This window comes from Trichomycterus rosablanca, chromosome 18, assembly GCF_030014385.1.
Source record: "Trichomycterus rosablanca isolate fTriRos1 chromosome 18, fTriRos1.hap1, whole genome shotgun sequence".
Classification (NCBI taxonomy): domain Eukaryota; kingdom Metazoa; phylum Chordata; class Actinopteri; order Siluriformes; family Trichomycteridae; genus Trichomycterus; species Trichomycterus rosablanca.
In genome coordinates this window covers 7,415,430-7,443,013 of record NC_086005.1, presented here as the reverse complement: position 1 = coordinate 7,443,013, position 27,584 = coordinate 7,415,430, and the positions used below count along the sequence as shown (strand labels likewise).

General features: G+C 39.1%; 1 protein-coding gene across 1 annotated transcript; it reads right to left on the bottom strand.

Annotated features, from left to right (window-relative positions):
• Positions 1-1,237: 1,237 nt before the first annotated feature.
• On the bottom strand, positions 1,238-27,584 carry grin3a (glutamate receptor, ionotropic, N-methyl-D-aspartate 3A). Its single transcript, XM_063014711.1, has 9 exons — positions 26,901-27,584; positions 17,305-17,906; positions 10,919-11,969; positions 10,676-10,821; positions 5,866-5,981; positions 4,177-4,328; positions 3,901-4,059; positions 2,934-3,004; positions 1,238-1,580 (listed from the first exon to the last, which is right to left on the bottom strand). Exons 1-9 carry the CDS (start codon positions 27,582-27,584, stop codon positions 1,238-1,240), a joined length of 3,324 nt encoding a protein of 1,107 aa, XP_062870781.1.

Here is a 27,584-nt window from a genome sequence, read left to right as displayed (position 1 = left end):
TAGGAAGTTTAAAGATAGAAGCTACCCGACACTCACTGTATCCCTCTGTCATTAAAGCCTTTCTTTTTAGCCCAGCTGGTCCTATTGTGAAAGCATAGTGATGATCACAGTAGTTCTTTCGATACTGTTCCTTGTTAAAAAAGATTTGGTTGAAGTGAACATTCATTAAGTAGAATGATGTGTGCCTGTGTGGGAATGCTGGATAAAATGCTGATTTAAGGAGAATTTGGAATAGTCTCTTAATATTTTATATTTTCCAGAGATATCTACTATATATTGGAGTGGCATGGTGGCTCAGTGGGTATCACTGTCGCCTCACAGCAAGAAGGTCCTGGGTTCACTCCCCAGGTGGGGCGGTCCGGGTTCTTTTCTGTGTGGAGTTTGCATGTTCTCCCCATGTCTGCTTGGGTTTCTTCCGGATCTCCAGCTTCCTACCACAGTCCAAAGACAAGTGAGGTGAACTGGAGATACAAAATTGTCCATGACTCTGTTTGACATTAAACTTGTGAACTGATGAATCTTGTGTTACGAGTAACTACTGTTTCTGTCATGAATGTAACCAGAGTGCAAAACATGACGAAAATCCTAATAAATAAGTAAATAAATCTACTATATATTGTATTTATAAATGTAAGTTCAGATGACATTGTGTGTAAAACATGATAATAACAAAAACAAACGTGATTGGCTGTTTGGTTTACTTCACTGTCCGTATAAACTTTGACCTCAATGGTGGAATTCAGATTTTGTACTTAAAAATATTTCAAAGCGTATTTTTAATGAAGACGTATACAGTCATTTAGCAGTAAAGATATTTTTCATTGCAACCCAGGGTACAGCAGTCATGCCTCCTTCTGTAAAACGCACCAGTGCCTGATATCAGTATGCAAAAGGTGCTACCATACATCACAATCTGACATCTTTAATAACTGTCTGATGCTCTGATGCACAGAGCACTTTATCCATATGCCCAGTACAGTTCAGTTCTGCATGTACATATAGAACCAGTTAGAGCAGAACTCTGTAGTATATTTGGTGCATCCACATTTATCCTCCTCTTGACCATGCTTTTGTAGCAATCCATCCGGACTCAAAGAAAAAAAAGAGAACACCACCAGTTTAAAAAACATGTGCAGAGAAACACTTCCCTTCAGGAAGCGAAACAATCCCCTGTTGGGTTTGACTCTGAATGCTACAGGGCCAAAAGTCTCAAAGCACCAAAAGAGCTTACAAAGCCCTAGGGTTCGGTTGCCGTTTTTGTTCGCTGGTATTGCTCCAGCTCTTTTTTCTTCTTCATGGCCAGCTGCAGCTGCTGTTTGATGATCTGAATGTGCGCCTCCAAGTCCGTCAGCTCCTGCACTAGCGGACTGTGTGCCAGTCCCAGCAGGTCCGTTTTGCCGTTGGACTGTAGAGGAAGCTGTCTTTTCAGCTGTGGAGGAGAAGGCGCATGGGAAATCTCTTTACACTGTAAACACTCCAGATTGTTCGGCTGTTCCTCCTGGTTGGATGGGCACTGGTGGGCGCAGACTGAGTTATCACAGCTATTCCACACTGCCTGCTGGTTATTTCCAATGTTGCACCTATTGTGTGATAAGAAAATAAATGGTTTAATGTAACGGCTAATCTTTATTTGTGGAAAATAAAAGGTAAATATCTGGTTTACACGGCAAAATATCTCCACCCATGAATAGAGTTCATACAGGGTTTAAAATCCTCAGAAATAAATACATGCTTCTGTTTTTTTCAACATATATAAAACTGAAGCTTACAGTTTACAGTTTAGTAAAATATATTTTTTTGTGGGGGTAAATCTGGCCAAAATAAAATATCAAATAAAGCAACTACAAAAATCCACATTTCTGTTTCCATACCTTTGCAAAAAAGTCAAAAAGCCAAAATGATAATAAATATTTTCTATGCAAGCATGATCTATTTGTAACAAAAGGGAAACAATACAATAAAACCATGTTTATATTATTTTATTTAGGTGCTGGACACACCCACAAGCTAACAAGGAAAATAAAATCCAACCTTTATTTAACCATCAACCTTCCGCTTATTGCTGTTGGGCATAAATGGGCATAAACTCCATAGACACACTTTAAAAACTTTTGGAAAGCCCTCTGTGAAGAGTACCACAAAGGGGTCAGGGGATAGGGGTACTGATTTTGGAACAGGACCTACAAACTCATAATCAGGCATTTAAATTTTTCTCCCTTTGTCTCCCAATTTTTTAGCACGTCCAATTTATACCCAATTGCGTTTTGCTTCCTCTCTACTGGAGCTGACCCCCGCCTCGATTGAGGAGAGCAAGACTGTCACACGCCCCCTCCGACATGTGTGCAGTGGCCGACTGCATCTTTTCACCTGCACGAGGCGAGTTCATATGCCGATCAGCTTTGTGCACGGAGAGCCACACCCTGAACACATTATGTGCAGAAGCCATCAACCAGCCAACAGAGGTCGTAATTCGCTCAGTTATGAGGAGTCCCTATCCGGCTTGTGGCTGTTGTTCATGTAGCCGCCAAGCCCAGCCAGATGGCAGAGCTGAGATTCAATATGATGTATTCAAAATCCCAGCTCTGGTGTGCTGAGCCACCTGAGTGGCTTAATTGACTTTTTTAGACTATTAAATCTATTTAAGCAATAAGTCTATTTATGTTACAAAGCAGATTTGAAGACGTACGTCAGACAGATTCTAATTCATTTTGGCATTCAACAATATATTAGTTTAAATTAGAGCAGATCAGATTACATGCTTCTCTAAATTACACATGGGTAAATAAAAAACACACTTACAAAAACACTTTCTGAAATTCTGAAATCAATCTCTTTTCTACATTAAACATTATAGGCCATTGTGATTTTTTAATAGTTATCCAATAATTTCAGGTCTGTGCATTCTGTGTAGTAATGGAGTAATGGATCCTTACCTTTTCTCTGGTTTTGCTACAGTTGATAATTTGTCTTCATTGAAGGTCGGGTTAAGTGCTCGATGCAACCTCTGACAGAGCCAAAAGAGAATATAGCATTTCAGTTAGTACTGATTTAACATTTTATTGTACTTTATCTCTGAAATAAAATGATATATTAATAAATGGGCTATTCTTTTAACAAGATTAACAAATCAGATTAAAGAAAAAATATATACATTTGTGTGTATACATTATATGGCCAGAAGTATTTGGACAACTGACCATGAGCTTGTTGGACCCATTTCATAACAACAGCCACTCTTCTGAGAAGGCTTTTTACAAGACTTTAAAGTATGTCTGTAAGCCCATTCAGTCAAAAGGGCATCACTAATGTTGGTTAAGAAAGCCTCGATTGATGTTTCAGCTCATTCTGAAGCTGTTCAGTGGGGCTGAGGTCAAGGCTCTGTGCAGAACACTGGAGTTTCTTTAATCCAAGTTTTTCATGTATTTATAGACAATGCTTTGTGCACAGTGACACAGTCATGCTGGAACAGTAAAGAGCCTTTCACATATAATTTCCTTCATATAATTATTTAATTTATTACATCTGTTAGCAATTGTTGTGGCTAAAACACATAAATTCAAAAATTAGAAGGGATGTTCCAATACTTGTCCATATAGTGTATATACACACACACACACACACACACATATAATTACATGTTTGGCATTTAGCAGACACTTTTATCCAAAGCGACCTTCAGTATACAGTCCTAGCAATTAAGGGTTAAGGGCCTTGCTCAAGGACCCAACAGTGGCAACCTGGCAGTGGTGAGTTTTGAACCAGCAACCTTCTGCTTACTAGTATAGTACCTTAACCGCTAGGCGACAACTGCCCTACACATACAGTATATTTAGCTAATTTGCAGCATTAATTAAAGGGTGACTGTAATATTACTGTTGTATAAGACACAAATGGACTTACTTGACTTGTATGGAGCCAGTAATGTGGCTTGTTCTGCATCTTGGGAATCACCCAGCGATGGACCACATGTTCAGCAATGGTGGTGAGAAGAGACAAAGCGACTCCTATGCACAGCATTACGAATAACCCTGAGAAGTGTTTAATCCCCATCTGTAAAGTCTGAATATCAGCACAAAGTAGAAATCCAATTATTCAGAAGAACAGAAAGTCTTATAAACTCCAATTTATATGAATGATGTGGTAGTACTCATGACACAGTTCTGTCACATTTTTTACCTCTGTAACTGCAAAACTTCTTTTCCCACAGGGCACCACTTTGTACCACTTATCATGCAGCATGTCCATAAAGCCATCAGACTTGTACTGACTGACCAGCTCAGAGATATTTGACGTTAGAGGGGAGTTCTGTTTGAGGCCAATACCATAGCCTGAAAAATGACATAAATTAATACATTAAAAATACAATGAAATAAATACAATAAATGGAGGCTGAAATAGATATGTATAGTATGTTATGATAGTATGTAGATACTGTAGTAAGTTACACATCTATTATACAGCAGTTGGCAAAAAGTATGGGACACCTTTTTTAATTAGTACAGTATATTTGGCTATTATTTTTACTCCCATTGCTTACAGGTTAATTAAAGCATGCATATACTGAAAAGCACACTGCCTGCAACTCTTTTTATTAAACGTTTATTTTTCTAGAGAGATTGTCCGTCTTAGCTGCAATGCTCACTACAGTGTTCCAATCAACTGTTCATCATTAGCTTATGCAATGAAATTCTATACACAGGCAGGCCTAAGAACATACAAGCCCAGGAACATGATCATCAGTAGCACTGATTGGAGTGGTTTAAAACACACCATTGGATACTGAAGCAGTGAGAATAAATTTACTGGAGTGAAAAATAAGAATTCTGGAACTCTGATGCCCAAAACTAGCATGGCAAACAAACTGTCTAGCTTGTTGTCTGCACATTGCCATGATTTAACCCTCTTCAACAAATTAGGGTTATATCCCTCCTAATCATTAAGTTCAGATGTTTTATTTACACCTGAACTCAATTATTCAGAAATATCAGAAATAATTCAGAAATATCCAAAAATAATTCAGAAATATCAGACATAATCAACCTCCTTGCCCTAAAAAGCTATTTTGGTGATGTGTATAACATTCAATGGAAATATACAACAAGAAGTCTCAGTTAACAGTAACATGTATTCACATATACAAGCAATTTTGAGTTTAAATGGAAAAATCTTATCCATCCATCCATCTATATCTATTTATCTATATAAACATGGGGGTGGTTTGTTAGTGTGTTGTGCTGGTATGAGTGGATAAGACACCGAAATGCTGCTGGAGTTTTTAAACACCTCACTGTCACTGCTGGACTGAGAACAGTCCACTAATCAAAAATATATCCAGCCAACAGCGCCCTGTGGGCAGCATCCTGTGACCACTAATGAAGGTCTAGAAAATGACCAACTCAAACAGCAGCAATAGATGAGCGATTGTCTCTGAATTTACATCTACAAGGTGAAACAACTAGGTAGAAGTGTCGAACAGAGTGGACAGTAAGTGGACACGGTATTTAAAAACTCCATCAGTGCTGCTGTGTCTGATCCACTCATGCCAGCACAACACCCACTAACACACCACCACCATGTCAGTGTCACTGCAGTGCTGAGAATGATCCACCACCTAAATAATACCTGCTCTGTGGTGGTCCTGTGGGGGTCCTGACCATTGAAGAACAGAGTAAAAGGAGGTTAAAAAGTATGTATAGTAACAGATGGACTACAGTCAGTAATTGTAGAACTACAACGTGCTTCTATATGGTAAGTGGAGCTGATAAAATAGACAGTGAGTGTAGAAACAAGGAGGTAGTTTTAATATATATATATTGGTATATAGTTTGTGATAAATTATAATGTAAGAACCAATTATGTACTTGCCTTCAATTGCAAACGGTTTTCCCACAGTGAGAGTTTTGCAGTCAGCATCAATGGAGACTTCATAGTCTAAGAGAGCTTTGTCCATGATAAATGCATCTAATTTCTGAGGATCAGCTCTGAAATTATATATACAAATTGCTTATTACACTTTAGATGTTCCCTACTTCAGAAACAGGCTATAGCATGTAATGAATGGATCTTTAATTTGTCTTTCAGGGGAATGTTTTATAAATGTTTAACATTTGCTCAACACATGCTCATGCTAACAGGGAAAAGAAAATCCAAACTACATTCGACCAGCAACCTTCTGAATACTGCTGGTAAATACAAATACAACACTGCACAAAAACATTAATCAATTAATTAACATTTATTATTTAAAAAATATAATAGAAATGTATGTGAGCATTGCCGCAACATGCTGCTCATTTTTTATTTACATTTTTTAATTTCATTTCCAAATACTTAATATGCAAATGAGCAGTGAGCGCCCACTGAAAATAGGCATAAATTCTAAAAAGTAGGGTGTGATTGAGATGAAAATCTGTTTAGTTTTTAGTAGAGACCTGCATTATGTAACTTATAATGTAATTAATCAGGGATTAGTACGGTGGCCGAGAAGTGCAAAACAAATTTACATTTCAGAAAACAAAATTACAAAAAAACAAAAACAAATTTACAACAAAAGCAAAAACAAATTTACAAGTGCTCGGGTACCCAGTGTTTGTAAATTTGTTTTGTCATATGTAAAAGTGTTTCAGCACTTGTAAATTTATTTTCGGCATATGTAATTTTGTTTTCTAAAATGTATATTTGTTTTGCACTTCCCGGCCGCACATTTCTGACGGAAAAGGCAGGGACAATAAACCGGAAGTGCGTGTTGCTTACCTGCTGTCAATCAAACTTTCTCAGCGATAAAGTGAACGGAGTTTGTGATGGTGACGATAAACAAGGTTTTGTCTAGTTTGTGGAAATCATTTTATCCAGTTGACCCGCTATTGTTTTTCTTGTGGAAAGTTTTGTGCAGATGTTTAGACGTAGTGTGTGCATCTCTATTTACCGTCCGCTCTTCTAAACATCTAAGGAATTCCCACAAGAACAACAAAAGCGAAATAATGAAAATAATTAACACAAAATGGACAAAACATTGTTTATTAGGGACGGAACATTTGATACCGAGGCTTTAAAACTTGTTTCACTTTTGTAACACTGGACTCAGTGTATCGGAGCTTATATTAAAGCAGCATGTGCGGGACTGATGAAGCTTTGGTGCTGTGTTTTATCTCACTCACTATATAAGAGACAATCAAACCAGGGTTACCCACCGTCCTGTAACATACACAATCCTTCTTTATCTGGAGACCAAACACCGCGTTTAGTACTGAACTGATACAGGACGCTTTGTTCCGTATTTTTATCAGTGGGAGACGGTGTGGTGTATAAAACAGAAGGAAACTGCTGCTTAATTCATTATATTAAGTAGTGTTCACTTTTATTCTTAGTAACGTGACATAACCTGTGTAATACACCGCTGTATGAGTAGCGCAGTGGGCGGAGTGCGTTGTTTTGCCTAAAATATGGTTCTGACTTATTATAAAGAATGAAAATAATAAATTTTAAACACCATAAATAAAACCTTTGTTCTCATGACTGTGTAAGGTCCCCCCCTGCTGCTATAACCAGCGCACACACACCGTTACTAAGAATAAAAGTGAACACTACTTAATATAATTCCCTCAGTCTCCCATTGATAAAAATACAGAACAAAGCGTCCTGTATCAGTTCAGTACTGAACGCGGCGTTTAGTCTCCAGATAAAGAAGGATTGTGTATGTTACAGGACGGTGGGTAACCCTGGTTTGATTGTCTCTTATATAGTGAGTGAGATAAAACACAGCACCAAAGCTTCATCAGTCCCGCACATGCTGCTTTAATATAAGCTCCGATACACTGAGTCCAGTGTTACAAAAGTGAAACAAGTTTTAAAGCCTCGGTATCAAATGTTCCGTCCCTAATAAACAATGTTTTGTCCATTTTGTGTTAATTATTTTCATTATTTCGCTTTTGTTGTTCTTGTGGGAATTCCTTAGATGTTTAGAAGAGCGGACAGTAGATAGAGATGCACACGCCATGTCTAAACATCTGCACAAAACTTTCCACAAGAAAAACAATAGCGGGTCAACTGGATAAAATGATTTCCACAAACTAGACAAAACCTTGTTTATCGTCACCATCACAAACTCCGTTCACTTTATCGCTGAGAAACAGTTTGATTGACAGCAGGTAAGCAACACGCACTTCCGGTTTATTGTCCCTGCCTTTTCCGTCAGAAATGTGCGGCCGGGAAGTGCAAAACAAATTTACATTTTAGAAAACAAAATTACATATGCCGAAAATAAATTTACAAGTGCTGAAACACTTTTACATATGACAAAACAAATTTACAAACACTGGGTACCCGAGCACTTGTAAATTTGTTTTTGCTTTTGTTGTAAATTTGTTTTTGTTTTTTTGTAATTTTGTTTTCTGAAATGTAAATTTGTTTTGCACTTCTCGGCCACCGTAGGATTAGGGCTAAAAAAGAATAAAGCTCAAGACTCAAAGCGTAATAATAATTATACTTAGCATTATTTCTGATTAATTATGCATTTGTGTTATATTATTTATTTATGTATTTATTAATTCATACCTCTATTTATTTTCAGTGTCAGAGTTGATCAGGTGCCACCCAAAACACAAAGGGCAAAGGGCATGAATACACCCTGGATAGTAAGTTCATCACAGGGCAACATGCAACACACACACACTCACATTTACCCTATACTTAATTTACCAGACATAGGGAGAACATGCAGAATTTCTTTCAGACAGTGACCAGGCAAGACTAACCATATTTTGGACATATATTGCAACAAATAATGTTGCCCAATGTGGTACCCACTCTACTAGCTGTGCACTTGTGCTGCCACATATAAAAAAATGTTTAAATAATTTAGTAATTGCATGAAGCTTTCAGCCGATCATAGTGCACATACTGTACTTTTAAAACATGATTAAATAACTAGTATAAGTTAACATTAAAAAGCAGATCTAACATCAAAAATTCATAATGAATTTGTGTGGAATTCAGTAGACAGAAATTGAGCAAAATTAGCTTGAGGGCAGCTCACAGGGCACAGGACAATCGGGTACAGGAAAGAATGAAATAGGGACAGAGGAGTGGGTCTTTTTGCATTATAAAAAGCAGTTTGGAAGGATTACATAAAAGTCTTTCAATGTAATGGAACTGTAGTTGATTTAGTGTTCTGTGTTCTGAATAGGCAAAAGCCACATCTCGACTTCATCATATTTAACAACAAAGAGAAATGAGAGAAAATGAACCTGATAGCCATGGTAAAATATAGTGTTGGATTACTGATGCTTAGAGGCTACTTTGTGTCTAGCCTTTCGGGGGTTCTTGTAGGAGTAATCGCATCATGAATCTCACTACTACAAGTACTACAATGTTTTAGCCCCTAAAAAAGGCTTATAGCATCTAGGTACTGACTGAGCCCAACCTTACTTAGCTTCTGAGATCGGACGAGATCAGGCGTTCTCAAGGTGGTGTGGCTGTAAGCCACAGGAGATAATTTAACAAGATAATTACCCACACAGACTTTCAAAATCAACAACAAAATGGTGAAAGGAACACATAATCAATGATACTCAATGGCCACCTCAGTCTCTGGATTTGTCCAATATTGAAAACCTGTAGGTCAGGATTAAAGAGAATGTTAACATAAAAAATGTAGGAGCTTAAATGTTCAGCATCAAGGGGTGAGCCAAGATTCCCCTAAACTGCTTTTCCAATTTAGTTTCACACTACTCTGTTTTCAGGGCAGTTTTTTAAGATAGGTCTTAATCATGGAATGGCCTTATTATGTTTTTTTTAATTTTTTTATTCATTTATTTGACAGTTAAGAAATTTTGTGACGTAGAAGCTATATAATACAACACACACAGACTCACTTAGAACAGTTTTTAATACACCGATCAGGCATAACATTATGTCCTAATATTGTGTTGGTCCCCCTTTTTCTGTCCCATATGCAACAAACTGTGATGCACTGTGTATTCTGACACCTTTCTCTCAAAACCAGCATTAACTTCTTCAGCAATTTGAGCTACAGTAGCTTGTCGGTTGGATAGCCACCCTATTCTTAATATGTATTTGTATATTTTTATAAAGCGGTACTTAAAACTCAATGTCAGTAGGTCTTGGGAGTGGCGTCGGGGTTAAAATACGTGGAGTTACATGGATGTATGGGAAACTTGTTAATGTGTTCCATGGTCCCGTGTAACTGCAACTATTTCAGGTTAATGTATATATGTATATAATATGACAGTTTACTGATGTTCAGATTATCAGATTTGGTCAAGAACCACAAAAAATTTAATGTAAAATAATAAGCAAATACATAAATAAAGGTCTGAAAAAGATTAGGACTTTTTTGTGTAACAGCCTCTATACCCAAACAACGTAAAGCCTGCTTGTTTGTGGACAGTGTTAACCACTATCCAGCAGATTCTACTAATCAGCTTCTACAGCTAATATTTTTGGCTTAGCATTTTTCCCAGCAAATCCAGCAAAAAAAGAACTTTATGAGCTTAAGTATTTAGTTTGATTGATTGTACAAAAGTGTTTTCCAGTTGTTTAGTCATGAAAAGAAAGTTTTTGTTCTTTCTGATTGAAAAAAGTACAGTCATGGCAGACTTACTGTAGGTCCCTGTGTAAAAAAAGGAAAAATAAACATTACATATATATGACTCACTTAAGGTGGTTTATTCCATCGGGGGTTGTGGGAACATTATATCGCCTCATGTATTCATGCATCTCTGGAAAGCTTTTTTTAACATAATCCTCAGCGCTGCTCTCACGAACAGTCCCGAATCTGAATCCTTGTGATGGATGATGAAGCTTACAAAGAAAAACAATTCATATTAACAGAAATGATTCAGATCCACTGGGTTCTACCACAGACTGCTTAGATACTTTAAAATTAAAATAAACTCACCTTGGGATCATGTATACCTGAAAGCTGCTCGTATGTCTTTTCCCCAACCATCACGGCAGCCAGATTGGCTGTATACGTGGACAGACAAAAGAGACAGAAAATAGCCCAGAGGTTCATGAGAAAGCGTCCTGTCCAGCACTTGGGCGGCTTGATGGCTGCTGGCCTTCCAAACAAGATGGCATAACAGACATTAAGTGCTGAGGAGAAGGAGAAGACCTTTTCCCTGTTCCTCCCGTTGGGTGTCATCCCAAACGGGCTCTTCCACTCATACAGGGTGAGGAAGATGGCCGTGACATGTAGGGATGCGAATATACCCAGCCACATGCTCCAGTGCAGGGGCCACATGAAAGCCCCAATGGGTGCTGCTGTGTCTCTAGTCCTCACCAGGATGCCCAGGCTGGTAGAAAAGAAAGGGCTTGTAAAGTCGATCACCTGACTGCGAGCGGAGTTTATGCTGAAGGACGTAACAGCGAGTTGCGCTGCCCCACTGAGCAGGTCACCAACCAGGCCTGTCCAGCGACCGTTTTTGTAGGCGCCGTACTTTCCATCCCCCACAATGTAGAGGTCAAAATCAAAGCCTAAGTCTTCTGCAAGCTTCTCCAGCAGGTCGATGCAGTACCCATAGCAGCACTTTTTAAGTTCAGTGGGCACTGTGTTGTTGCCAGATTGCAGGCCCTGGAAGAGGGCATCAAGCAGCGCTGTGTCGTTGGTGAGCGGATCAAGGCACAGTTGTCCGGCGGGGCACTGGCCATCCTCGTCCACCTCACGTGTGAACACAAATGGGTGCTCCACTAGCGTCACTACTCGTAGGTGCATTCTTGACGAATGCCTCCAATCACTGCCTGGGTAAGAATGTCTTTTGTTTGACCAAACACTATAATCCATCAGTACTTTACCCTGCTTCCAGCTACCGAGTCGTGTCCATGTAGGGTTTCCCAGTGGGTCGTGCTGCAAGTTCCAAATAAAGTGATGGCTTTCAGAGACTATAGTGGATCCATCCTGAACATGAATGTAGCCACTCAGCCCATCAAATGATGTGTTAGCCATAAACCTGTAGAAATACCAAGTAAACACAATTTTAGTGTGACATTTCAGAAAAGGTTTTTCGTACCAGGCCAGAAAGGTGGCAAAAATAAATGCAAAGCAAATAAAAAAGTATAAACACACAGTTCTGTAAATAGGTGTTCTTTTTTGTACTGTATGTCACTCTTTTAGATCATGAAACTGCTTTTCAACCCAAGTAAAAATGTTGGTCAGTGCTTCCTGACCCTATGTGATAAAATAATTGCCCCCTCAGCTGCTAAATGGCAATTAACAGATGGGTTCAATGTCACCAGCCACACTCGTGCATGATTACTATCAGACCTGTTGAATCTAAACATAACTAAATGTAGAACCTGGCAATGCACACAGGCTAGGATTCTAAATAATTATTGAAGTTGTTTTTTGTTTTTGTTTTTTGTAAATTTGAATTTTTTTTATAAGAACTTGTATGATATATATTTCTGATATTTTACATCATTATTTTCAGATTATTTTAAAATACTAATAATTTGTCATGATTTACTTATAATATACTGTATATCATTAAAAAATCTACATAACATTCTTATTATTTTTTAAATGAAAAGTATTTTTTGGGAAAAACAAACTAATGTTTTTGAAAATTCTTTTGTTATTCTGAGAAAAGTTTATTTTTAGGAACATTAGGTCACCAATAATTCTTTAAGAAATCTTAAAAAAAATTTAATTATTATTATCATTTAATCATTATTCAAAAACATTTTACATATTAATTTTATTTTAGTTATTTTTTTCTTTTAACAGTTTTAATTAAAACAAAATAATTTGAAATAATATTTTAAAGGTTTTTAATTATATGAAATATAAAAAACAACATATTTAGTAAATTTGAAATTTTTTATAAGAACTGCACAGGCCATTAAAAAGGACCATGACCAAGCCTTTTTGAGGGTGGTTTTTAGTGATATTTTATGATATTGTGATATATATTTATGATATATATGTTATGAATTTTAGATTATTTTAAAATACTAATAATTGGATTTACATATAATATATATGATTAAACAATTCTACATAACATTCTTATTATTTTTAAAAAATTTTTTAGTAAAAACGAACTAATGTTTTTGAAAATCATTTTTTAATTCTAAGATACTAAGTTTATTTTTAGGTACATTAGGTCACCAATAATTCTTTAAAAAATCTTAAAAGGTAAAACAAATTTGAATTATTATTATTATTATTATTATGTAATTATTATTATTATCATTAAAAAAACTATTTTTTATGACAACATATTAATTTATTGTAGTTATTATTATTTTTACAAACAGCTTTAATTGAAACAAAACGCTTTGAGGTAATATTTTAAAGGTTTTTAATTATATGAAATTATTAAAAACAGCATATTTCATGAATTTGAAAATGTTTATAAGAACTGTAAGAACCATTAAAAAGTACCATGATTCTAATAAGCTTTTAATTTCTTTTATGAAGGGGGTTTATTTTAGTGATAGTAGATTTTCACTAATAATATATATGATTTAAAAACAATGTTTTAAACAATGTCTCAGATGTTTCTTTAAACCAGTTTTTCTCTTTTATGAATGAGCACCAAGTGTCACTCGTTTTATCTGTAATTAGAACAAAGCAGTGAAGCCTCTGTGACACTTAGACATGTAACAGTGGTTCAGATTGGTGGGTCTTTTTCTTGTTCTGTCTCCATAAACATGTCAGCTACCATTTACTGTGACATGAAGTACAGCTCCTCAATGTTTCCCTGCTAGCATCTATCCAATTATAATAATAACACTGTCTATATGGCAGGTTTTATTCTCTCTCCTCTTGGCATGCACAGAAACAGGCGGTTTTAAAATCCATCAAGTGTTTTACTCTTTACATGTAGAGTGTAATTTTCACTTCTACCACAATAGATGTTGAAATACCAATCAGACATAGAAAAGTAATGTGTTTTTCCAACAATATGCATTTTCTAACATTTCAGATTCATCTGCATGGTTGCATCAGAATAAAAAAGAACTCTACAAAGTGTATCCAACAACATCATCATTTTAAAATATTAAAGCAAGCTATTAAAATGTTGCTATTAAAATGTGCTAATACTATTTTTAAATAAATAGGTGACATTTTGGAAAATGCTTTTCCTGTTTTAGCGCATGAGTGATGGTGTGGAGGAACTCTAGTCAAGTTCTAGTCAAGTCATTTTTTTGACATAAATAAACTACCATACCAATCAAATGACCAAACAAACAGGCAAATCACCACAGACTACAATCTTCATTGTGGAAAAAAGCCTTATAGCCAGAATGGTCAGGAGGATTCCATATTAATGTTCATGTTTTTAAATATGATGTCCAACAAATTTGTAGTCTGTCCATAAACCTTTGGCCAAATAGTGTATTTTATATTTGAAAAGAATAAATCACAGGATCAGTCCCTGAAGATAGCTACTACTAGAAGTTATTAACCAGATTATGAGTAAAGGTCAGTCATCCAAAAGACGACTTACAGTGTATCACAAAAGTGAGTACACCCCTCACATTTCTGCAGATATTTAAGTATATCTTTTCATGGGACAACACTGACAAAATGACACTTTGACACAATGAAAAGTAGTCTGTGTGCAGCTTATATAACAGTGTAAATTTATTCTTCCCTCAAAATAACTCAATATACAGCCATTAATGTCTAAACCACCGGCAACAAAAGTGAGTACACCCCTTAGTGAAAGTTCCTGAAGTGTCAATATTTTGTGTGGCCACCATTATTTCCCAGAACTGCCTTAACTCTCCTGGGCATGGAGTTTACCAGAGCTTCACAGGTTGCCACTGGAATGCTTTTCCACTCCTCCATGACGACATCACGGAGCTGGCGGATATTCGAGACTTTGCGCTCCTCCACCTTCCGCTTGAGGATGCCCCAAAGATGTTCTATTGGGTTTAGGTCTGGAGACATGCTTGGCCAGTCCATCACCTTTACCCTCAGCCTCTTCAATAAAGCAGTGGTCGTCTTAGAGGTGTGTTTGGGGTCATTATCATGCTGGAACACTGCCCTGCGACCCAGTTTCCGGAGGCAGGGGATCATGCTCTGCTTCAGTATTTCACAGTACATATTGGAGTTCATGTGTCCCTCAATGAAATGTAACTCCCCAACACCTGCTGCACTCATGCAGCCCCAGACCATGGCATTCCCACCACCATGTTTGACTGTAGGCATGACACACTTATCTTTGTACTCCTCACCTGATTGCCGCCACACATGCTTGAGACCATCTGAACCAAACAAATTAATCTTGGTCTCATCAGACCATAGGACATGGTTCCAGTAATCCATGTCCTTTGTTGACATGTCTTCAGCAAACTGTTTGCGGGCTTTCTTGTGTAGAGACTTCAGAAGAGGCTTCCTTCTGGGGTGACAGCCATGCAGACCAATTTGATGTAGTGTGCGGCGTATGGTCTGAGCACTGACAGGCTGACCCCCCACCTTTTCAATCTCTGCAGCAATGCTGACAGCACTCCTGCGCCTATCTTCCAAAGACAGCAGTTGGATGTGACGCTGAGCACGTGCACTCAGCTTCTTTGGACGACCAACGCGAGGTCTGTTCTGAGTGGACCCTGCTCTTTTAAAGCGCTGGATGATCTTGGCCACTGTGATGCAGCTCAGTTTCAGGGTGTTGGCAATCTTCTTGTAGCCTTGGCCATCTTCATGTAGCGCAACAATTCGTCTTTTAAGATCCTCAGAGAGTTCTTTGCCATGAGGTGCCATGTTGGAACTTTCAGTGACCAGTATGAGAGAGTGTGAGAGCTGTACTACTAAATTGAACACACCTGCTCCCTATGCACACCTGAGACCTAGTAACACTAATGAGTCACATGACATTTTGGAGGAAAAATGACAAGCAGTGCTCAATTTGGACATTTAGGGGTGTAGTCTCTTAGGGGTGTACTCACTTTTGTTGCCGGTGGTTTAGACATTAATGGCTGTATATTGAGTTATTTTGAGGGAAGAATAAATTTACACTGTTATATAAGCTGCACACAGACTACTTTTCACTGTGTCAAAGTGTCATTTTGTCAGTGTTGTCCCATGAAAAGATATACTTAAATATCTGCAGAAATGTGAGGGGTGTACTCACTTTTGTGATACACTGTAGGTAAAGTTCAAGTTACTTATTACACAAGATCAGAATTACTGATCTGATTTAAGTGCTTTAAATGATAATCTTGAGATTGAAGTATAAGGAAAGATAAAGTGACTTCTTTATTTGTGTGTCTGTGATATTTGTACCCATTTAATAAAAATAATTTTTGAGCAGATTAAATGAGAAAGTAAACTACTGTAAAGCTAATAATTTTTTTACACCTGAAAGCAATAGACGTGGCAGAAAAACCTGATGTCAAGATTTACATTTATTAAATTTAGCTGATTTTATTCAAATCAGCCGAATACAACTGAGGGTTAAAGGGCTTAATCAACTGATCAGGCTACATTTACATTTAACGAAACCTACCGATTATTAGTCCAGTACCTTAACCGCTGAGCTACCACTGACCTGCGCTACCAATGACCTGAGCTCCCACTGCCAAACTCAGCAACCAGAACCACTGGCGAATAATACCAAATACCAGTATGTATACATGTATTAAATATATATTAAAATAATAATTTCTTTATTCATTTATGTTTATTTTTCAAATGCCACTTCATTCTGATTATATTGGAATTGGGTGAGACAGTATATTGACACTATATTGACAAAAGTATTGGGACACCCCTTCTAATTATTAAATTTATGTGTTTCAGCCACAACAATTGATAACAGGTGTATTAAATCAATTTTATAATAGAAATTGAAACAGTTTAGGGAAGGTTTTTTCTTGTTCCTACATACGTAACTGTGCCCCTGTGCACAAAGCAAGGTCTCTAAAGACATTTAAAAAAACACAAGTAACCTGCACAGATTCCTGACCTCAGGCCCAATGAAAAGCTTTGGAATTAACTGGAACATTAATTGAGGCTTTCTATACAAATAGCATTTTGACAGAATTGGCACAAATTCCCACAGACACACATCAAAGTCTCATGAGAAGCTTTCTCAAGAGTGGCTGTTGTTATTGCTGAATATATCACATAGAGGTCACTGTATTTTAATACCATCTGTCTTTAAAATGAGATGTCCAGCAAGCTCATGGTCAGGTGTCCAAATACTTTTGGCCATATAGTCAATTATTTTTTCTATGTAAGCATAAACAATTTTGGATTTGATCCAAATAAAGCCAATCAAATGGTGCATAACATGAACATAACATTCCAGATGTTTAGATATTCATTGCAGTTACCTGGCCAGATATTTTCCAGAGGTTAAATTTTTCTCTTCAATCACCATGCAGTTTGTGATGCCAGGGATAAGAGCGAGCTCTGGAGACACCACGGCAGCCGACCCAACCGCCCTGGTGATAAACTCCAAAGAGTCATGAATGTAATCGTCCAGAGAAGTCTGCCTCATTCGCCCGTGTGCCACCAGGCCCATCGGCAACCCTTCTGTCCTTAACTCCTCCACATTCTGTGCGTCTCCTAAAATCCAGTGGTAGTCCAGCAGTGCTAACCCAAACTTTGCCGCAATAGTAAACATTTTCTTTATGTCCCGAATGTCACATCCGAAAGTCACAACGGTGGAAGTTAGCTCCTTTATGGAGTCCAGATTAGCCTGCAGGGACGACTGAAAGTCACTTTTGGTGCTGCTGTTGGTGGAAATGTTGACCACAGGTCCAAGGTGAAATCTGGAGTCGTTGCGGAGCAAGAAGACGAATCGGGAGATATTCAGCTCCTGGCACATCAGCAAGCTGACATCGTACCAATTATTAATAGACAGGAGGGAGAAGATTAAATTGGCCTGAGGAGTTGGGGGGTTCTGCATGGCCATCTGGAAATGGAGCGAGTTCTGTTGGGTAGAAATGAAAGAGAAAATTGTTAAAAGAAATATCAAGCTCAGAAATGGCAAAGAATGACTCATGACCTCAATCTGCAAGCAAGCAGCAGCACGGAGGATTATCTCATTATTTAATCATTCATCCTCACAAACCACTTTATTCTGGTCAGGGTTGCAATGGGGTAGAAGTCTAGGGCCACTACCAGGGTACCCCACAGCACCACATCCTGGATAGTGTATTATAATATCACATGGTATTACACTCACTCACTCCGCCAAGGATTTAACTTGGCATGCTAGAGCTGTATAAAGTATTAGGACACCCCTTTTAATTTTTGAATTAATGTGTTTACTTAATTCTGGTCAGGGTTGCAATGGGGTAGAAGTCTAGGCCCACTATCAGGGTACCCGGCAGCACCACATCCTGGATAGTGTATTAATACATCACATAGCATTACTCACTCACTCACTCACACACACACTCACTCACTCACTCACTCACTCACTCACTCACTCACTCACTCACTCACTCACTCACTCACTCACTCACTCACTCAGTTACACACTCACTTACTCACACACTCGGGCGGCACGGTGGCTAAGTGGGTAGCACTGTCGCCTCACAGCAAGAAGGTCCTGGGTTCGATCCCCAGGCAAGGCGGTCCGGGTCCTTTCTGTGTGGAGTTTGCATGTTCTACCCGTGTCTGTGTGGGTTTCCTCCGGGAGCTCCGGTTTCCTCCCACAGTCCAAAGACATGCAAGTGAGGTGAATTGGAGATACTAAATTGTCCATGACTGTGTTTGATATAACCTTGTGAACTGATGAATCTTGTGTAATGAGTAACTACCGTTTCCAGTCATGAATGTAACCAAAGTGTAAAACATGACATTAAAGTCCTAATAAACAAACAAACAAACTCACTCCCTTACTCACTCACTCTCTCACTCTCACTTACTCTGTCACTCTCTCACTCTCTCACTCACCAAACTCCACCAAGGATTAATTTGGGATGCTAAAGTATGTATAAAGTATTAGGACAACCCTTCTAATATTTGAATTCCTGTGTTTCAGCTTCAGCATTTGCAAACAGATGTAATAAATGCATTATATAAAGGAAATTACATGCTTCCAAATTTGCAGCAACAGTTTAGGGAAGGCCCTTTTTTGTTCCAGCATGACTGTGCCCCTGTGCACAAAACAAGGTATATAAAGACATAAAGAAAAGCTTGGATTAAAAGAAACTTTAGTGGTCTGCACAAAGTCCTGACCTTAGCCTCATTGAACAGCTTTGGAATCAAATGGAACATCAATTGAGGCTTTCTTGACCAACATCAGTGCTCAGCCATACAAATGCTATTTTGACTAAATGGGCACAAATTGCCAAAATAACATCAAAGTGGCTGTTGTTATAGCTCAAAATTCTATTTTAATACCAGTTGTTTTTTAAATGGGATGTCCAACAAGCTTATGATCAGGTGATAAAATACTTTTAGCCGTATACTGGCTTTTTTTTTTTACTTAAAAGATTAGTATAATTTTTGGTTTGGCCCACTTACATACTGCAAATTAGATTAATAACTTGACGGTGTAGAAGGTTCTGTTCTGTCTAACTGTGATCCATGGTTTTATTATTCATTGTTAGTAGCTCCAGCTGTTTCCTGGAGCTGTGCAGCACTAACATCACCTGTTGCACCCCAATTTTCATGTGGAGCAAATGAATAACATTGCACCTAGGTAGGACCTAGATATTTTTTCTACAAATGTCAGTGAAACCAGAGTGCAAATTATACAGTGTCACCGGGATAGGGGGATCCAAGGATTAAACAGGAGGGTCAGACCCCCAAGTCCCATTAAAATTCAAATCATGGATACTCTTAAAGCACCTTATGCCATTTCTTATGTTTACCAATTGTGTTTCATCTGTTTAATGTTAGAGTCAGGATTTTTAAATGTCAACCAAAACCCCCCTGATCATAACTGATACAACTGAAATAGAATTTTTCATGGATTATTTTGAAAACCTCCAAACAAAAGAACATTTACTTTTCAGGTCATTATGAGTTATACCTTACTGATCCTGCCTGCTGCTGAACTGTTATTATCACCGACAGCTTTCAGACAGCCTCTGCATTTCTGAAGAGCCACATCATTCAAAACTAGATTTTACCTGTGGGAGTCTCGTTTGTATTAAACTATTCAGAAATTAAACAGTCCCCATGATTGATTACTATTCAACACCACAGTACACCACTACTTGTGGGACAAAGGGAACATCAGAAATGTACTCGTTTTTTAAATGTACTCGAAATTTAATTGTACTTAAAATTGCTCGTGTTGATATGTGCTTGTCTGACCATGGGCTTAACATTTCATTTCAACAAAACAACTAGAAACACAGCAGCCTTTAATCTTTTGAAAAGGTTTTTCACAAGATTCTGAAGTAAAACTGTCCACAGGAATTTGTACCTATCCAGTCAAAAGAGATTTTTTCTCTTTATACAATATACCGAATTAGGCTAATTCAGTTTCCTTGGACTCTGGTGCCCCCTGCTACTAGTACCCTTTGACAAGCCTTTGCTCCTGGCAGTAAAAGATTCTTTAAGAGAGTCTTAACGCGTACTGAGAATCACACTATGCCTGCTGGATTTCTTGTGTCTGTGCCTTAATGAGACAGATGTCAGAAGGTGACTTGGGTAGAGGTCAGGCCCTTGGAAAGACATTGCATTTTGCATTTAGCAGACGCTTTTATCCAAAGTATACAATCTAAGCAATTGTCCTCAAATTCTCAAGAGCCCAACAGTGGCAACCTGGCGGTGGTGGGGTTTGAAACAGCAACCGTATGCTTACTAGTCCAGTGCTTTAACCACTAGGCTACAACTGCCCAATAATCCATGGCAGATGGAATGCCTTTATTTATCATAAATACAGACACAGATACACGTGTACAGTACAATGAAATGCGCTATGACCCCAACTTGTTTGTAAACCAAAATTCGAACCCACAGCATACGTTTGATAACCTAATGTTCTACTCACTAGGCTCCTCGCTATTAAAGTTTGAGGTGAAGCCCCACACCTCCAAGAATAAGAAAAAAAATGCTTTAACCAGGTTAGAATATCCATCCATCCATCCATCCATCCATCCATCTCCACGGCTGCTCCCGTTAGGGGTCGCCAGCGTATTGTGATCCGCATTATTTATTTATCCGGGCTTGGGACCGGCACTACAATGCACTGGTTTATGCATTCTAGTGGCTAGAATCCTATTGGACAATTCAGTGTCTCCAATTATCCTGGCTGCATGTTTTTGGACTGTGGGAGGAAACCGGAGCTCCCAGAGGAAACCCATGCAGACACGGAGAGAACATGCAAACTCCGCACAGAAAGGACCCGGACCGCCCCACCTGGGGATTGAACCCAGGACCTTTTTGCTGTGAGGCGACAGTGCTACCCACTTAGCCACCCTGCCGCCCATGATATACAGTGTATCACAAAAGTGAGTACACCCCTCACATTTCTGCAGATATTTAAGTATATCTTTTCATGGGACAACACTGACAAAATGACACTTTGACAAAATGAAAAGTAGTCTGTGTGCAGCTTATATAACAGTGTAAATTTATTCTTCCCTCAAAATAACTCAATATACAGCCATTAATGTCTAAACCACCGGCAACAAAATTGAGTACACCCCTAAGAGACTACACCCCTAAATGTCCAAATTGAGCACTGCTTGTAATTTTCCCTCCAAAATGTCATGTGATTTGTTAGTGTTACTAGGTCTCAGGTGTGCATAGGGAGCAGGTGTGTTCAATTTAGTAGTACAGCTCTCACACTCTCTCATACTGGTCACTGAAAGTTCCAACATGGCACCTCATGGCAAAGAACTCTCTGAGGATCTTAAAAGACGAATTGTTGCGCTACATGAAGATGGCCAAGGCTACAAGAAGATTGCCAACACCCTGAAACTGAGCTGCAGCACAGTGGACAAGATCATCCAGCGTTTTAAAAGAGCAGGGTCCACTCAGAACAGACCTCGCGTTGGTCGTCCAAAGAAGCAGAGTGCACGTGCTCAGCGTCACATCCAACTGCTGTTTTTGAAAGATAGGCGCAGGAGTGCTGTCAGCATTGCTGCAGAGATTGAAAAGGTGGGGGGTCAGCCGGTCAGTGCTCAGACCATACGCCGCACACTACATCAAATTGGTCTGCATGGCTGTCACCCCAGAAGGAAGCCTCTTCTGAAGTCTCTACACAAGAAAGCCCGCAAACAGTTTGCTGAAGACATGTCAACAAAGGACATGGATTACTGGAACCATGTCCTATGGTCTGATGAGACCAAGATTAATTTGTTTGGTTCAGATGGTCTCAAGCATGTGTGGCGGCAATCAGGTGAGGAGTACAAAGATAAGTGTGTCATGCCTACAGTCAAGCATGGTGGTGGGAATGCCATGGTCTGGGGCTGCATGAGTGCAGCAGGTGTTGGGGAGTTACATTTCATTGAGGGACACATGAACTCCAATATGTACTGTGAAATACTAAGCAGAGCATGATCCCCTCCCTCCGGAAACTGGGTCGCAGGGCAGTGTTCCAGCATGATAATGACCCCAAACACACCTCTAAGACGACCACTGCTTTATTGAAGAGGCTGAGGGTAAAGGTGATGGACTGGCCAAGCATGTCTCCAGACCTAAACCCAATAGAACATCTTTGGGGCATCCTCAAGCGGAAGGTGGAGGAGCACAAAGTCTCGAATATCCGCCAGTGTCGTCATGGAGGAGTGGAAAAGCATTCCAGTGGCAACCTGTGAAGCTCTGGTAAACTCCATGCCCAGGAGAGTTAAGGCAGTTCTGGGAAATAATGGTGGCCACACAAAATATTGACACTTCAGGAACTTTCACTAAGGGGTGTACTCACTTTTGTTGCCGGTGGTTTAGACATTAATGGCTGTATATTGAGTTATTTTGAGGGAAGAATAAATTTACACTGTTATATAAGCTGCACACAGACTACTTTTCATTGTGTCAAAGTGTCATTTTGTCAGTGTTGTCCCATGAAAAGATATACTTAAATATCTGCAGAAATGTGAGGGGTGTACTCACTTTTGTGATACACTGTATATTCCACCTGGAGTGAATTAACTGTCATGAGGAGCAAATGACTGTCAATTAGGAGAAACTGACGTATCAATCATCTGCCCCTTCGTGACCCCACTGCCGGCCAAAAGAGCAATGCAGAAGGACATTACACTTAATGTGACATGCTGCCACTTTCTTTCAGCAGCCGCCACATTACAATACATACTTTTTAATCAAATTAGGAAATTATTGGCTAAAAATATATCTCTATGTTTGCCTTAAATGTAACTGATCTTCTTTTTAAATGCTCTAGAGCTTTTTAACCAGACAGATTTATTTCCGCACCATTCACAATGATCACTCTTTTATTCATTCTCTCATTAATATCCTCTTAATTTTGGCCATGGCAGGTCAGTGCCAAGAAGCTAGATGCAGGCCAGGAGCCCCCCCACTCACTCACTTACTTACAACTAGGATATAAATGATAGTGATCTATCTGCTGAAATATTTTAGGGGGATGGAGGTGAATAAAAAAAACACCTTTGACTAATGTCTGTGCAAAGTCGGGCATGCCCACATGGCATCAGCACTCTCTGTTGCACCTAATGATTAACTATCTGCCAGGGGGTTAAGAACACTATACTGCTAATGTTAATACTTTCAGCTGTATTTCCCAGATACCACAATTTTAATTTCTGTAGTTTTGTCACTGTAACCCCTTCATCCCTAATGTTGACACCCTTAGGTCTTTTGGTATTTGGTATTTATTTATTTATTAGGATTTTAGCATCATGTTTTACACACTTTGGTGACATTCATGACAGAACAGGTAGTTACTGTTTACACAAGATTCATCAGTTCTAGTCTTTAATGTCAAACACAGTCATGGACAATTTAGTATCATCTCCAATTAACCTCACTTGCACGTCTTTGGACTGTGAGAGGAAACCGGAGCTCCCGGAAGAAACCAACCCAGACACGGGGAGAACATGCAAACTCCACACAGAAAAAACCTGGATCACTCCACCTGGGAATCGAACCTAGGACCTTCTTGCTGTGAGCCGACAGTGCTACACACCAAGCTACTGTGCTGCCTAGTCTTTATAACATAGCCCCATCTAAAAATAGCAGTAGCCTTATTCACAGTAGTGTGTTGCTGCACATAACCAGAATATCCGGGTCATTCAAAAGTCTTTATCTGGATACTCTGGATATTCCATTTCCTCCCAAAAGAAAGGCTGCTCTAAGTTGCCCCAACATCTAAGCAAGTGAGTCAACTGGTGTGTGATGATCAACTGGCATCTTGTCCAGGTGTATCCTCGTGCTCAGTGTTTCCACACCCACTGTGACCCTGATATGGTTGAAGCAGTTATTAAAGATTAATGAATATATGCTGTCGTCACACTAGTACACTCCTGGGCAAAAATGTGCTAAACCCTAAATTTCTTTTTAAATTAAAAAATTAGCATGAACTAAGAAAGTGCACTCCTGAGACCCGTGTCACTGTTTGCTCGTCACACAGTTTGCTCGTGGCTGCTGTGAACAGTTGGAGATGACGGGGGAGGGAGGTTGGAAACAGGGAAATTTACTTAGTCCTCTTGTATGCAAACCCCCACAATCTTACATAAAAACATCAAAGCATGCATAGATGATGATAATTTTATCATTAATGCTAGATCAGCCGTGTATCATTCATCAGTTTATCATAAATACTATTTCAAGATGAACAAACACATGGATAAGATCTGACAAGAACAACAGACCAAGAGCAGGAATCTTGACAAGACCATCATGTAGACACATAGTGCTGTTCCTTATCTATCTCGGGTCAGGGATAAGGAACTATTATTGTTTCTAACAGGCCATTTCCAGCTTGGTTTAATCTGGCAAAGATCAATTGCTGTTTGCTGTTGATAGATAAACACTGAGATTTACTGAATGTAACCTGTGATCAACACATGTGAACACAGAGCTACCTGACCAGAAGATGGTGCTAACTTCAAGTGGTCAGGCGGTCCAGATTCATTTCAGAGGGAAACTTTTACACCCATTACTGGCACATGATTGATTCAAGGTATTACACACTGGATGAATTTATGGGATCATTTCATATTTCATGATTTGGGAGTAATTTACTAATGGCCAGTGTGCACATCTGGCATATTTAGCCTTTGACTTAAGAAAATGTGTGCAATTATAGTCATAATTTCCACAAATTGCATCCTCCTGGCCTGGGTCTGAAAGATTCATCCATTAGTCAGTTTTAGCTTATTGGCAGAGACAGACAGTGCTGTTTTTTTATTTATGTCTTACTTAATAGTAGGGAAAAGGCAAAACCCGGTTCCAGTAATAAACATCAGAGTTCTCTTTCAGGCAGATTCTGAGAAAGTATTTTTTTCCTTTTTTATTTATGCATTTTTCCCATTTTCCCCCAATTTAAGCGTAGTCAGTCTGTCTTCCACTGCTGGGGGATCCCTGATTGCAGTCCAGGTGGGTATATTGCTGCTCACGCTGTGCAGCCCTTAGCGGAACCCTTTTTTACCCATGCATTCTGCCCAGGCACCTCTCTATCTACCTATCAGGGTCCTTACACAGCGTTTAAAGACCCCACCCACATACTCCGATCATCCCTCCCTGCAGGCACTGCCAACTATGCCCGCTAGATAGCGCCCAGCCAACCTGTGGTAATGCCGAGTTTCAAACTGAGGAGTACAGAATCTCTGCGCTGGTGTGCTAGTGGAATATCCCGCTGCTCCACCTGGGAGCCTCTGAGAAAGTATTTTTACATTTTATATTTTTAGTCCAGCCATAGTATTAAAGGTCAGCAAACTTTTTTTTCTTAGTTAATTTGGGTATTTTTAAGATTTTCCCCAAAGTGCTTAAAGACTAAATAAATGGCATATGTGTCTCCTCTTTACCCCAGTAAAACAAAAACAGAAATAATGCTAGAATGACACAGTGTATATACTGTATATATACAGTATATATGTCTAAATAACAGCAGTTTTAGATACCTACCTCAAACTTCTTGAATATGTTCTTTTTTTACCACTCATTTTCTCAAATGAATTACAAAAGCGACTTTTTAAAATCCAGACTGTTATGGAGTAACCATCTTTTTTTTTTAAACCATGACCCTAGTTTTACTGATATGTACACATAACAGTCACTGAAAATGAGCCATCTGGTTTGTTTGTTTGGTTTTTATTTGTATGAAAGTGTTTTATTTAACCTAAATGTAATTTACATGTTTTTCAATCGGTTAATTCACTTATATTATTGGGAGATCAGAGGAATCAAGGCCAAACATCTGAGACATTAAAGAGTTTCTTTAAAGCAACGCCACATTTTCCCACTTTCTGTATTATACCAAAGCATGGCTGAGCTGTGTGTCAGGAAACATCAACCATAATTATAACATGTATGTGATAATATGATCCAGTGTTTTATACTGATATTGATCCTGGAAATAATACCCAGTAGGAATCACTACACTCCTACCGAGGACCCCTTGGGTCCCTTGTTTCCCTAGGACAAGTGAAATCATTATTACCTCCCATTTTCACTGCACCTCTGATTTAAAAAAGGCAACATTATGTGAATCATCACAAGTGTGGTGAGGATTTAGGTATCATGACTAGGCTGTGTGTCATGAAACATCAAACATTAAACATAAATCCAGCATAAATAATAAATACGACAACAATATGATCGTGTTTTATACTGATATTGATCCTAATATTAATACTCAGTGGATCACTACACCCCTGTCGAGGACCCCTTGGGTCCCTTGTTTCCCTAAGACAAGTGAAACCATTAATACCCCCCCCCCCCCCCCCCCCCCAAACACACACACACACACCTTACAGCACCTTTGATTTCCAAAAAAAAGCCATCACATATAAAACCAGATTTTAAAACAGACTCGTACCCGACTTTTCCTTCTGAACTGTTTCTGTACGACACTGATGACCGGAAGGTGCAGTGATGAGGACACGAACTCCAACTTCACCAACTCGTCTCGGTTCTGTGGAAACGCCATGATGGCAGAAACCCCCTGAACTATAACCGTGTGGCACACGCTGTGGAGGAAAGAGACCGGGTCTGAGCATACAGGTGAAGGCGTGGATGTGAAAGAAAAAGCAGGTAGCTCCCCAAGACCTGTTTCTACAGCCGTTACTATCTCCAGAGACAGGTTGTAGGGTAGAAGATTTGGAAGTCGGTTCATTGTTTCGGCTGCCAGCAGTATCGAGTCTCTGGGCATGAACGCGCTCTCGTGTTCCACTTGTTTGAGCGCGTTTTTACTTTTTGAGCTTTTTTGTTGGTTGGATACTTTTGTCCTGATTCCACGTACATGTTTTAAGACTAACTCCTGGTCGTCGTGGACTGTTTCTCGGTCGGTGAAGCATTCCCAGTCGAATTCTGTAATCCTGAGATAGCTGGAGGAGATGGTGCGCGGCTGTAGCTGCACAGCTCCCACTCTTACCGTGTGCCCGATCCGCTTCAGGATCTGACATGGTTGCGGGTGCGCAAACACCAGCACGAAAACGCACGGTGCGAGGAAGGAGAGGAGTGCCAACCTGCCGAGTGCAACCCAAATCCAAGAAGCTGGCAT